This window comes from Pipistrellus kuhlii, unplaced genomic scaffold (genome assembly GCF_014108245.1).
Source record: "Pipistrellus kuhlii isolate mPipKuh1 unplaced genomic scaffold, mPipKuh1.p scaffold_m20_p_3, whole genome shotgun sequence".
Taxonomy (NCBI): domain Eukaryota; kingdom Metazoa; phylum Chordata; class Mammalia; order Chiroptera; family Vespertilionidae; genus Pipistrellus; species Pipistrellus kuhlii.
In genome coordinates this window covers 31,272,915-31,286,425 of record NW_023425529.1, presented here as the reverse complement: position 1 = coordinate 31,286,425, position 13,511 = coordinate 31,272,915, and the positions used below count along the sequence as shown (strand labels likewise).

Here is a 13,511-nt window from a genome sequence, read left to right as displayed (position 1 = left end):
AAAATGTGGGTTTTTCTTTTCTTTTCTATTTTTCAGGCCTCCTGATAGAGTTATACCCATATATCAATAGTTGCTTACTCTTTTTTTTTTTTATTGGTTAAGGTATTATATATGTGTCCTCACCCCACCCCTCCACCCCCATTGCCCTTACCCCTCTAGTGTCTGTGTCCATTGGTTAGGCTTTTATGCATGCATACAAGACCTTTGGTTGCTCTCTTTCCCCTTCCCCCCACCCTCCCCTGCCTTCCCTCTGAGGTTTGATGGTCTGATAGATGCTTCTCTGTCTCTGGATCTGTTTTTGTTCATCAGTTTATGTTGTTCATTATATTCCATAAATGAGTGAGATCATGTGATATTTATCTTTCTCTGACTGACTTATTTCGCTTAGCATAATTGTAGTTGCTTACCCTTGTCAAACTTTTTTTTTCTTCCTTTTTATTCTTGGCATTTCCTCTTTAAAATATTTCTCTCACCTGAAATTGTCACAGGATAGTGTTGATCATAGTTTACTAGATGATGAGAAAATTCAGGCTGAGAAATACCTAACATTTCTGTGGTGTGGAGGATCGCCAAGTTCATTGATTCATTTTATAGTTGAATGTGAAGGAGAATTAGGCATCAAACATTGATAGCATGCTTCTCATAAATGTTCATGTTGATGACTGATAGGTGAAAGAAATGTTTTATGAAAAGGAAAAGCAAAGAAGAGGGTGAGAGAGCGAACACCTTTGCTTTACGTTTTAAACTGCTGTGTCTTGAAGAATTTCTCAGAGAAGTCGCTGACATGAGTTTAAACACCTCCACTGGTCCTTAACTTCCCAGGTTTATCATAGTAAATAAAGTCATTTATTAGTCATAATAAAGTTATGACTTTTCTGAAAGGGAGAGGATCTCTAACCTTCTCCATGTTTAATGTTGTAGGTGTGTTTCTATCCTCTGTTCAAGAACTCAGATCTCTGTCCAAGACTTAATCACTATCTGAAAAGGGGATAGCAAAATTGCAACAAGTACTTCCCATGCTCTTCCTCCATATATTATTGGGTAACCGGGGCTATGTGGTTTGCACTAAGTCCACTGGGACTTGTTATCAGGAGACCTGGATTTTAGGCATCTTTGTCACCAAATAAGAAATAAATGAAATAAAGTCATTGGGTTGATGTTGGTTGTAGTGGTGATGGGGGAGGGGGGGTACTCTATTACTCTATATGCTCATGTCATTGACTAGAGTGAAAGTTACTTCTCGAAAGTACTTCAGATTGCATGACCATAATGTCAGGGCATGAAGACAATGCCCTAGTTCCCATCTCTGCAGGCCATACACATTGTCGGAATACCACACCTTGTAACGCTGCATAGTAAGTACACATTGTTACAGGCCAGCTGATCACAGTGTTTGCAGAGGACCCCGAGGTCCAAGAAGGTCCATGCAGCTTTCAGAATTGTACCAGCAAGTAATTTGCCTTTTTTCATTCTCATTTTCTCATGAGCATACAGTCGTTTTTTAGAGGCTACATGATATATCCACAATCATGAAAAAAATATTAAAATATCCCCTTTTCCAACTAAAAAACATATATGTCAGGAGGAACTTCAACTAAAAAAAAACAACCAGATTGAGCATAAAAGTAAATATGAGTATCCAGCTATCTTCTGTTAGGCTTGGCATTAAAAAGACTTGCAGTAAAATAGAAAATAATGTCACTATTCTAATTTTTTTCTTTTTTCTTTTTTGCTTTGGAGAATATGGTTATTTTTCACACAAAAAAAGTCTTATATCTGAGTTTATTATCATTTAAAATAAACTAATAAATATTTTTAATTTTATCAGCTTTATTTCTGCTGTGGTAAGAACTTGGAACCCCCATAAACGAAGCTCTATTGGGTCCTCAGTAGTTTTCAGAGCGCAAAAGAGTCCTAAAACCAGGAAGGTTGAGGATCGCTACATTAACCCACTTGTCCTCCTGGTTATTGCACTTGAGCTATTAGAAATGTTTCCCAAACATATCAGTTTGTTCAAGAGAATTCCTTGTTCAAAATATCTACTTTTCACTCCTGCCTTCCCCCCTTAAGGTAGAAAGCGTACTATGTTGGGTAATTACCGCATGTGAAAAGTGGAGACGTGGAGTACATTTTATTTCTCCCCTAAGGCCCATTTTATTTCCACTCCATGGAAAAGCTTCAGAGCCTGGGAGAGGAGCCCATGTTAAGCCACTGCCCTAGAAGGCTGACTTCATGCTGAGGCAGCGCAGCCGTTGGCTGGGGACTCGGATGTACAGCAGACAGTATTTTTTGTCAGACCCATTCTCTGGGTCCCAAGCATTTTTAATTAAAGTTGTTCTATTCAATAGAAATAGCTATGTTCATTTCTCCTAGATCTTACAAATCAGTAGATACTACGAATGGTCAGGCTTAGGTCAGGATATCTAGCCAGAAGAGGCAAGTAAAAGTGGGTGCATGAAATGGAGCTTCAGGGATCGAACACTACTACTTTTTAAGATAAATGCATTGTCTTTCCAGAGAAGGTTGAATTTATTTTAAATAAATACCTAGGAGGTATTTTTCTTCTGCGGTATTTTTCTTCTTTCATTTTTCAATAAACGGAGTTAATCATTCCTTGAAATTTATAGTCAAGTGAAAGGAAAAGAAAGACAGATATTGAAGACATTTTTCATAGAGCCAGAGTTCTGGGACTGCCCTTGGGGTTACCAAGAGTACAGAGGTATGATTACTGGCTTCTAACACGCCCAGTCTTTTAAATCCCATTACTTCTTTGGTCTTTGAAAATTGAATTTCTAATGGAAACCCAGCATATAAAGCCAAACATAAGAGAAGTTGGAGATGAAAAAGGTGATCTCTTTGTCTATTTTGGAGCAGCAAGAAAATGGGAGGGAAAGTAAAATTAAATCAGGTCAAACAGTAATTGCACTAGAAAACTGTTGTTAACTGTTATATTTGACTTCAGCAAGTTGGAATGTGAAGACATCAACTTTGTTTCTTTCAGGAAAAATGACTTTCAACTCTCCCACAATTTAGTTATAATATAAGGATGTTTTTAAGGTCTCTAGCAGCTGTAGATTTTTTTCAAGCACATCTTTTAAGTTACACAGCTGCTAGAGTTCATGGTCACCAGCATCCTTGGGTATTTGGATCATGATGGGTGTGCAGTACTTATCCAACCCCAAATGTGGGTGTCACTTCGTATTGCCTCCTAAGCACCATTTGCTTTCCCTCCTATGACACTGTCACCATACACTGCAAGGTTTCCTTCTTGGTTGAATCCCCCTTAATTGTCTGTAAGGGCAGGATTGTGTCTGTCTCATTCACTCTTCTGTCTCAACTGTACAGTTGGCTCATGGGTGGTGCTCATGAAATATTTATTGAGGGAATGGATGTATGGATATCCAAAAGTGTAATTGTTTCTTTTGATGCCATACATTCTTGTTAATTTCCAGAAACTTATTTTATTCAGGGGTTACCAATTCCCTGAATGTTCAATGAAAACCTAGGTTTTTCTCTGTCCCTTTGTAGCTATAAGGTCTTGGGCAAACATTTTTGTACCCAAGTTTCTCTATTTGTTAAAAATGGTAATTCATTAGTATCTATTAATGTTCTTTCCAGCTCTGATATTCTTTTATTTCTCATCTATTGTATTTTTAATAACTGTTTGTTGTTGGTGGTTTGTTTGATTTTTACCATGACTATGTTAGTGCAGTGTTTCCCAACCTTCTCTCATGATGAGAATCACCTGGTGGAGTTGTTAAAACACAGGTTCCCGGATCCCAACTAAGAAGTGCTAAACTAGAATTTTTGAGAACATATAGGTAAAATTGCATACCTAACTTAGTGCTCTGTATATAAAATCTGTCTTAGAGCACTAGTTAAGTATACAATTTTACCTACATGTTCCCAAAAATTCTAGTTTAGCACTTCTTAGTTGGGATCCGGGAATCTGTGTTTTAACAACTCCACCAGGTGATTCTCATCATGAGAGAAGGTTGGGAAACACTGTGTTAGTGTATGTAAAAGTGCCTTATAAAATATTTAAAAATTCTATAAAACTAAAGATCTGGCATTAGCACCGATATGGATATTTATATTTGCTTGATTACCTATAATAATAAAAGCATAATATGCTAATTAGACCAGACAGCCAAACGATCTTTCAAATGTCATTCCAGACATCATTCCAGATATCCTTCCAGACAAAGCCTCTGTGGTGGGAGCTGAGGCAGAGATGGTTAAGGGTGATCAGGCAGGCAGGAGAGTAGTTAACGGAGATCAGGCAGGCAGGCAGAGGAGTTAGGGGCAATCAGGCAGGCAGGTGAGTGGTTAGGGGCAATCAGGAAGGCAAGCAAGAGGTTGGGAGGAATCAGGCAGGCAAAGGAGTTAGGGGCGATCAGGCAAGCAGGTGAGTGGTTAGGGGAAATCAGACAGGCAGGCGAGTGGTTAGGGTGATTCAGCAGGCAGCAAGTAGTTAAAGGTGATCAGGCAGGCAGGCAGGTGAGTGATTAGGGGAGATCAGGCAGGCATGCAGTTAGGAGCCAGCAGTCCCAGATTGCAAGAGGGATGTCTGACTGCCAGTTTTGGCCCCATCCCCTGGGATTGGACATCCTCCAAGGGGTCCTGGATTGTGAAAGGGTGCAGGCTGGGCTGACAGACCCTACCTCCACCACTGCGGGGGCCCCCCCCCCCCTCCCCGCACAGATTTCATGCATCGGGACTCTAGTGATTCTATGATTAGATAAGTGAAATTTGCCAGATTCAAACCACAACTTTGTTCCCAAAATGGTACTTCAGTGTGTGAATTCGAAGAAATGGCCTTGGTCATTCTACAGAAGGTAAACTGTCTTTACGTTTCTGGGTCAAAGCAGAGTTAGGCTTCTTGGCTTATTGCTGAGCTCTCAATACATTTTTATTCACAAGCTTAAGGTGTCATGTCTGAGAAAACGGATGCTGTACCTTCCCTTGTCATTTGGTTGAATGTTTGGTAGTAGTAATTTGTGATAAAATTACAGAAAATGTTCATGCTCTGAGCATATTAAAGGAAAAGTTGTGATGTGCTTGATACCAAATCATTTCTTTTCACCTGACCTTACAGCAGTACTAGGGAACTGTGAACTTGTTTACTTGTGAGAAATTGTTAGAACCTGGGTAACATCAATTCATTAATTATCTGTTACCTTCTATATATGTTGTGAGCTGTATGTAACATGACAATCTAAGGTGGTTGTGGGGGGAGAGTGCTTAAAAGCTAATCAGAGTTATTAAAGTATGTTAACGTGAATGTTCAGAGAGTAGATCAGGGCAATTAGAACATGATCCATTGGAGATGTAGTGGTTGACTTGGACCCTTCCACAGAGGTAGGAGTTGCGGGCATGCCTTTGAGGAGACATATATTCCTGTTGGGAGGGAATAACTTAGAGATGGAAAGCACAGGTTGGATAAAGGAAAGTGGCAAATGGTTTGTAGGCTATAAGAAATATTTGGTTTAGCTCAATGGATGGAGTGTCAGCCTTCAGACCAAAGGGTCCCAGGTTCGATTCCGGTCAAGGGCACATGCCCATGGTTGCAGGCTTAACTCCCAGTAGAGGGCATGCCTCTCATCATTAATGTTTATATCTTTCTCTCCTTCTCCCTTCCTCTCTGAAATTAGTAAAAATATTTTTAAAAAATTAGGTGTAGTGATTATATGAGTTTATTCTAAAAATAAAATACATATTTCAATAAAGAAGGGATATGACAAAGCCTCCCATAATATGCATTCACCTTTCCTCCCACTCCCCCCACCCCACCCCAAACCTCTCCAAATAAACCATACAGTGCAGTTAAAAAGAGTACTAAGTACTAGTATACTATGCGGTTGGAAGACAACTATCCCAGGCCTCCTGTCTCCCAGTCAGATTGCTACCTAGGAAGTAGTCTTATGTTGCTGCGTCACCCATTTTCATCCAGAGATTTACTGGGTGGAGAGCATCCCATTCAAACAACCATTTTGAGGCTATTTCCCGCTATCTAGCAAGTCCTTCCAGATATCACTTCTCAGTAAACATCAGCTGTTTGCCGTAAAGGAACTAAGCACAGGTATGGATTGTAGGTGTGTATGCAGTTATTGACTTTAATTAAGAAGAATACCTCATGTTGATCTCAGTGCCTATTGCATCGTAGGTGCCCAGTAAATTATTTCCTGCTTTTCTCACTTCTACTATTCAGTTTGTTGTTAATTCTTTCAACTTTGTCATTTATCTTTCTTTATTCTCTTGCAAAGGAGAGATTTAAGGAAGCTGAAGAAATGTACCAGGCTGGAATAAAGAACTGTCCAGATAGCTCAGACTTACACAACAACTATGGAGTTTTCTTAGTTGATACTGGTAAGTGAAATTAGAGAGAATCTGTTCTGTTGAGATTAGATAATTCTCTAGAGCAAAATGGCAACCACCCAAATAATGCCTCCGAAGTAAAATTCACTGGGCTTGGCAGGATGCTCACTCCACTGACAGTCACAGTGAGCCATGGAGCTGTCATTTACCTAAATCTTCAGGCTCCGTTCAATGAAACTGCCCAGTCCTCATAATCATATCTCTAGGGAAAACTCCCCAGGAGACAGGAAGTAGTCTTGATGATTTAATAGCTCTTCTTTGAGTACCATTTATACAAGTTTATAAATCTGTGATAATGAAATGTTCCTCTACAATGATGTATAACCTGCTCTAAATCTAGTTACTGGCAGATGGTAAATACTTTTCTGCAACTGATTTTTTTTTAAAAACCCAGAGTTGTTTTATTGTTTCTGGTGTGGTATACGTTATAGAAACTGTATTATTGTAATTGATAAAGTATTCTTATATGACAGTGCTATGTAAAGTACACTTACTCCATCCTATTTAATGCGAAACTTCTTGGAGCTGGGATTCTGTTTTCTTTATGACTGTTGGCATGTTATGAACACAATAAAGATAAAAAGACATTTGAATTTAATGCAAAAGCACTACTTGGTTCCCATTGACTATTATACTGCCTGCCACATGCCCTGCAATAAAATTTAATTTTAATTATTTTGTCAGTATGAAATATTCAGAAGGGTTTTATTTTGAAGGATGTTGGACATTCTTCTGTTTTAGAGAACATAAATTTACATTGTGATACACTAAGAAACTTGCCATATTTTTCATGTAAAATGGTTTTGTAGTGCCACCTACTGGCTCATAAGCAACATAATAATTATAATAATAATAATAATAATAATAATAATAATAATAATAATAAATAATAAATAATAATAATAGTAATAGCTGAAACCAGTTTGGCTCAGTGGATAGAGCATCGGCCTGCAGTCTGAAAGGTCCTGGGTTCGATTCCGGCCAGGGGCATGTACCTTGGCTGCGGGCACATCCCCAGCAGCGGGTGTGCAGGAGGCAGCCAATCGATGTTTCTCTCCCATCAATGTTTCTAGCTCTCTATATATTTCTCTCCCTTCCTCTCTGTGGGAAATTAATAAAATATATTTTCTTAAAAATTTACCATGTATTGGACAGATGCCAGGTGGCATTATTTTTTAAAATAAATATCTTTCAAAAATATGTGATTAAAAATTATTTTTTAGGTACAGCTAATACATGCTAATTTGTTTATTTACTTTTAATTTCTCTTTATTGTTGAAAGTATCACAGATGCCCCCTTTTTCCTCCGACTGCCCCCCTCCAACCCACTCCTACCCCCTCCCCCGGCCTTCACTACACTATTGTCTGTGTCCATGGGTTATGCATATATGCATATAAATTTTTTTGTTAATCTCTTCCTGCAATAAATGCTTATTTAAAGCAGTGTTTCAGGGTAATGCTATAGTATAGTAATTGAGACAGACCCTTAGAAATTGCTTCAGGACAGTTTTCTTTCTATAATAGCCAATTCCATGTTTTGGCATAATGAGTAGCAACATATCTTTATAAATAACAACCACTAATAATCTCAACACATCATATTAGCTAAGGTAATGGCCAGAAAACACTTTGACTAAAATTAATAATATATAACATATATATTAAAAGAGATAGGTTTTAGTTTTTGTTAGGGTCACCGAAGAAAGAACGCATGAGGCCAAAAGAGGTAAAGAATTATGAATTATAGATTTATTGTTATATTTGCTAGCAGAGGGCTGAGGCCAAAATGGCATCAGCAGGGCAGCGTAGGGGGAATGAGATATTTATGTCTCTTATAAGGGATCAATCAGAGTAACCGGTGGGACCAGGTGCAGGTGGGGAGGCCTGGTGGAGGCAGTCCCTGGAAACTGGGTTAGGTTGTTTGTTGGAAACCAAAGGCTGTTAATCATGAAACCTATAATGAGAATTACAGGAAAATCACTATGGGGGGTGGAGGGGGCGCACAAGAGCCCCAAACAGAGCATAATGGGGTGCAAGAATGTGCCTAACAGTTTCTGTTGGTTTTTTTATTGTTAATTTCATTGGAAATGGGAATGAATAAATGGCTCGAAGTTAGGCAGTGGCAAGGAGAAGAATCCCGAATGCGCAGTAATTCACACGCTGAATAATGGACGGCATGGCTCTGTAAGAAGAATGATCTACATCAGAAGAGAAAGTAAACCCCTTTGTGTTCTATAATTAAGGCATGTTCTGCTCTTACTCTGCACCTCTGGTTATAGGCTCTCCTGAGAAGGCGGTGGCCCATTACCAACAGGCCATCAAACTTAGCCCGAGTCATGATGTGGCCATGGTGAACCTGGGGAGGCTCTACCGGTCTCTGGGAGACAACAGCATGGCTGAAGAGTGGTACAAACGGTAAACGTCGTCCCTTCCATTTTATAAGTCACCCTAAGACCTCTGTAATTGCCCATCAACTTAAAAAAATGTTTTTTTTATTTTTTTTTAAGTACAGTTGACATATTAGTTTTAGGTGATTCTACATTTATATACCTTACAATGTGACCACCACGATAAAGCTAGTAACCACCTGTCCCTGGGCTGTGGTCATGATATTATTGACTACAGCATCCAATTTTTAATTCGTTGGGACAGGTATATTATCACAATGCTAACAAATGTTGCCAGTGCAGGCAATACAGATACTTATTGCCAAAGAGAACAGTGCAACGCTGTCGGTGATATCCCAGTTAATGGCTTTCTTGCCTGCTGGTTAGAACATGGTGCTAAACCAAGGTTGGAATTTAACTCCCACTGTTTTCTGAAGTGATGGGCTGCAACCCAACACACCAATAGCAGTTTCAAAAATGGATATAAATGAAATATTATGCACACATCACAAGTCTATCACCATTGATGGAATAGACCCTGGAGGCTCAGTACCACCCTGTTAAGCCACTAGAGCTGTTCATATAGTCAAGAGAATGGCACTGCGATGTTCTTTAAACATTCTTCTTGATATAAAAACAGAGATCATATTGGCACAAAATCTCAAACCTGCACAACCATCCCTAAGTTTTGACCTTTGGAAATGTGCCCATGAGAAGAAAAGCATTAATTCACCTTTCTTAAAACTCAGCGCCCTGAAGGTGGCACGCAAAGCAGAGACACTGTCGCCTCTGGGAGCACTGTTCTACAACACCGGCCGATACGAGGAGGCCTTGCAGATTTACCGGGAAGCTGCAGCGCTTCAACCTTCTCACCGGGAGCTCCGTCTGGCCCTGGTGAGTGCGTGGGCTAAGCAGATGAGGCTGGGAGCAGACGCAGAGTCTGCAGTTGAGGGAGCTGCAGTCAGTAGGCTCAGAATGGGAACCGGAATTGCTATACTATATCTATGTTATGAATATTCATTTAACCGCTGTTAGAGCCATTTACACAAGACATGGATACTAAGAATACTTTTAAATTTTTGTTTGGAAATAATTTTAAACTTGAAAAAATTTGCAAGAATATAAGTAATTCCCATATCCTCTTTCACCCAGATTGATCTGTTTTCAGCATTTTTATGCACTTTTTACCACCTTCTCGTGTATATATGTATGTGTGTATGGCATATTTGTATACATGTGCATATTTAGGCAAGTATTACGTGCATATAAATATTATTAATAAATGTCATTTTTTCCTGAGCCAAAGGTCTCATTCCCTTGATTTCTAAATAGTCAGCATATAATTCCTAAGAATAAGGACACTCAAACATAACTACGGTATTTTTTTTTCAAAGTCAATGAAATTAACAACAACATTTTTTTATTTCAATTTTGGATCCATACTTCTTTTCCTTAGATTTTGAGCACATGAAACTTACCTTGTCACAAACACAGGAAATCATTTCTCTTTTGACATAGTTAGTCAACTTTTTAAAAAGGCACAAGTCATTTCATTGGATATTTTTAACGTTCCCGCCATTCACATGGAAATGCATGCACATACATGAATAAGCAAGCAACAAAAGGTAAAGCCTCAATGCTGTGGCATGTTGCCCCTCTCTGTGCCACAAACAGATGCTTGGCACTGTTGTCTAGGGTGTTTCCCAATGCCTCCACTCCAGGATGCTTTATTTGAAACGGTAATGATGAAATGTCTCTAAGCCAAGGTCTGTGTGGTTTTGCAGGCTCAGGTTTTGGCCATGATGGGTCAGACGAAAGAAGCTGAAAGGATGACCAATCACATTGTGTCAGAGGACACCGGATGCCTCGAATGCTATCGCCTGCTGTCAGCAATCTACAGCAAGCAGGAGCAGCACGACAAGGTAGAGAGGACACTGGAGTTTCTTGGATTCGTGGGTAGAAGGTGGGGACCCCCTAAATGGGCTCCAGGCTGCACAGTAACAAGGCTGAGCTGTCTTGAATATCATCAGTTGGCATACCCGATCTTATGGGTGCTTTTCACAGATATCCCTTTAACTCTTAAGATATCATCCCCTTGACATATGTGCCTGGCTCATTTTTGGTCTGAAGATTTTTATATGGTATTATTTCCATTTGTTTTCAGCTAATATTAGGAAAGGTAAAGACTAACATTTGTATACTTTATCGTTTTCCATGTTCTTTAAATATTTTTTATACAATCCTTACAACAAACCTGTAAGGCAGGTCATTAACCCTGTTATTGTTTCTCTCCATTTTATATAGCCTGTAAATTCATGAAGTAATTTAACAAAATACTGATTGATACTTACTATATGTCAAACACTGTAGTAGGCACCAGGAATAAAGTGGTATGACCAAAAAGGAAAAAAAAAATCATCACCCTTGTCCTCATGGAATTTACAGTAGACAGGAGTTTACAGGAGACACAGATTGAACAAGTAATCACAAAATCAATGTAGTAGAATTATGGCTGCGCTCAGCAATGTCATGAAGAATGACATGGTCCCTAATAAAGATATAATCGGGGGACCTGAGTGGTATTGGAGGTCTGTTTCCCTGCAGAGTGATGTGAAGTTGAGGGCCCAGTAATGAATAGGAATTATTAGATAAAAGGTGGGCAGTGAAGAGCATTCCAGGCAAAAAAGCACATGCAAAAGCCCTGTGGCAACAGCCATTAGCCTGAATGAGGGATGGGCATGAGGGAGCAGGGTGCAGTGTAACAGGTGGCTGCAGAGTATGTTGGAGACTAGACCTGAAGGCTTGGAATCAGGACAAAAGTCTTGTTTCTTATCCTGAGAGAAGCCTTGGGGTTTTAAGCAGAAGAGCAACACCATCAGGTGTGTGCTTCGAAGAGATCTCTGGCTACATGGGCTGGAGTAGTGCATAGTAAGGGCAGAGTTAGCACCAGATACCGAAGCAGAGGCTGTGGGAGGGTTCAGATGGGCACACAGTCAGGGAAATATTTTGTTTTCTTTCAACAAGATCACACAACCTCCCTGTAAAGTGATTCAGGGACTTGTCATTGTCACTAATATAAATGGAAACCTGGAGCATAAGGAAGTCACTTCATCAGAGCTAAATTGTTTCTCGATGAGAACATTAGAGAGAATGAGGAATTGATCGTCACTCACCACCCCAGCTAGTTCATAAGAACAAAAAGTAGCCCTAACCAGTTTGTCTCAGTGGATAGAGTGTCAGCCTGCACACTGAAAGGTCCAGGGTTCGAGTCTGGTCAGGGGCACATGTTCAGATTGTGGGCTCCATCTCTAGTGGGGGAGTGCAGGAGGCAGCTGATCTATGATTCCCATCATTGATCTTTCTCTCTCCCTTCCTCTCTGAAATCAATAAAAAAAATGTAATAAAAAATAAAAAGACCTGGAAAATTTTTGAAAAAAGAAAATAAATCTACATTTATTCTGTCTTAATTTCCAACCCATGCAGGCACTTAGTGCTATAGACAAGGCTCTCCAGCTGAAACCAAAGGACCCGAAGGTCATTTCCGAACTTTTTTTCACAAAAGGAAACCAACTAAGAGAGCAGAACCTTCTGGACAAAGCTTTTGAGGTACAAACACTTAGTCAAATTAAGTTATTGAATTCATGAATCATATTTGTGAAGCTTCTGATTAATTTTTATAATTGAGCTTCTGGTTTTTGACTATTCAGAATCCTGTGATACCTCTGCATTGTTTGCTGAACTATCATCTTTAACTTGTTGTATGGAGCATTCTATATTTTGCCCTTATATCAGCTTTACCTTCCCTCTCTCTGTGTCTCTCTCCTTCTCTGTCCTCTCTCTCCTTTTCTCTCTCTGTTTGTATTTAATACCATCTCTTCCAGCTGGACTGGTGCCTGAATAGCTTTGGGCCCATCCACATGTCCTTGTACCACCCCCACTCCCTCCCCGTGCTAATTCCCACTCATCCACCAGCACAGCCTGGGTCCTCCTCCCTCAGGAAGCTCTCTGGGCCATCCTTTCTCCTAGTGACTGTGACGCCACTGAATGCTGAAGCACTTATGTCTCCACCAGTCATTTGAGCAGGACATCTATTAAGTTGTAGCATTCAGAACTTTCTTGCTCACTTCACTAGCCCCCGTGTGCGCTGTGTGCATGCATTTTGGCTCCCCAGTGAGGCTGCACTTCTCCTTGCGCAAAGGGTCTGATTTCTTCTGAGTTCTACACATAGTATGATGGAAAAAATAAAATAAAATAAATACAGTGTGATGTATCTTACAGGTGTCCAATAGCTCTGGAGTACAGCTGATGCCCAACCTGAAATAAAAAAGACGTTTACGAGTATAAATGTTACAGATACCAGACATTTCCCTTGTGCCTGATAAAACCACGAGTTGGAATTAATATAGTAAAAAAGTGACACTAAATATATCATGGGAAAATAAAATCTCCAGTGAGATTTTATTGTTTTCTTTAAATAAACTGTGGGTGGCTTTTAAAGTGTGATTGGAAAACACATTGTGAAGATAATTTGGTGAAAAATTAGATCCTTCGAACAGAAATGGTGGCATATTTCAGGCAGTACCGTGCATTTTCTCTTGCCTTGTGAACGTTTTCTATACCATAATTCTTAAGTTATTTATAACTAACATGACAACTTAATGATTAAATAATTTCTCATTTAATTCTGAACATTTACATGAGGTCTGTTTCTTTCTGTAGCTTACATATTGAATGGAAAACAAAAAT

At 39.5% G+C, this 13,511-nt stretch overlaps 1 protein-coding gene across 1 annotated transcript in view; it reads left to right on the top strand.

The window, feature by feature from the left end:
* Nucleotides 1-13,511, top strand: part of TMTC1 (transmembrane O-mannosyltransferase targeting cadherins 1) — a 226,651-nt gene that overhangs the window by 201,673 nt on the left and 11,467 nt on the right. Inside the window, exons 14-18 of the mRNA XM_036456258.2 lie at nt 6,267-6,369; nt 8,658-8,793; nt 9,515-9,659; nt 10,550-10,687; nt 12,249-12,371. Coding sequence (XP_036312151.1) covers nt 6,267-6,369; nt 8,658-8,793; nt 9,515-9,659; nt 10,550-10,687; nt 12,249-12,371 — 645 coding nt within the window. The remainder of the gene's footprint in view (nt 1-6,266; nt 6,370-8,657; nt 8,794-9,514; nt 9,660-10,549; nt 10,688-12,248; nt 12,372-13,511) is intronic.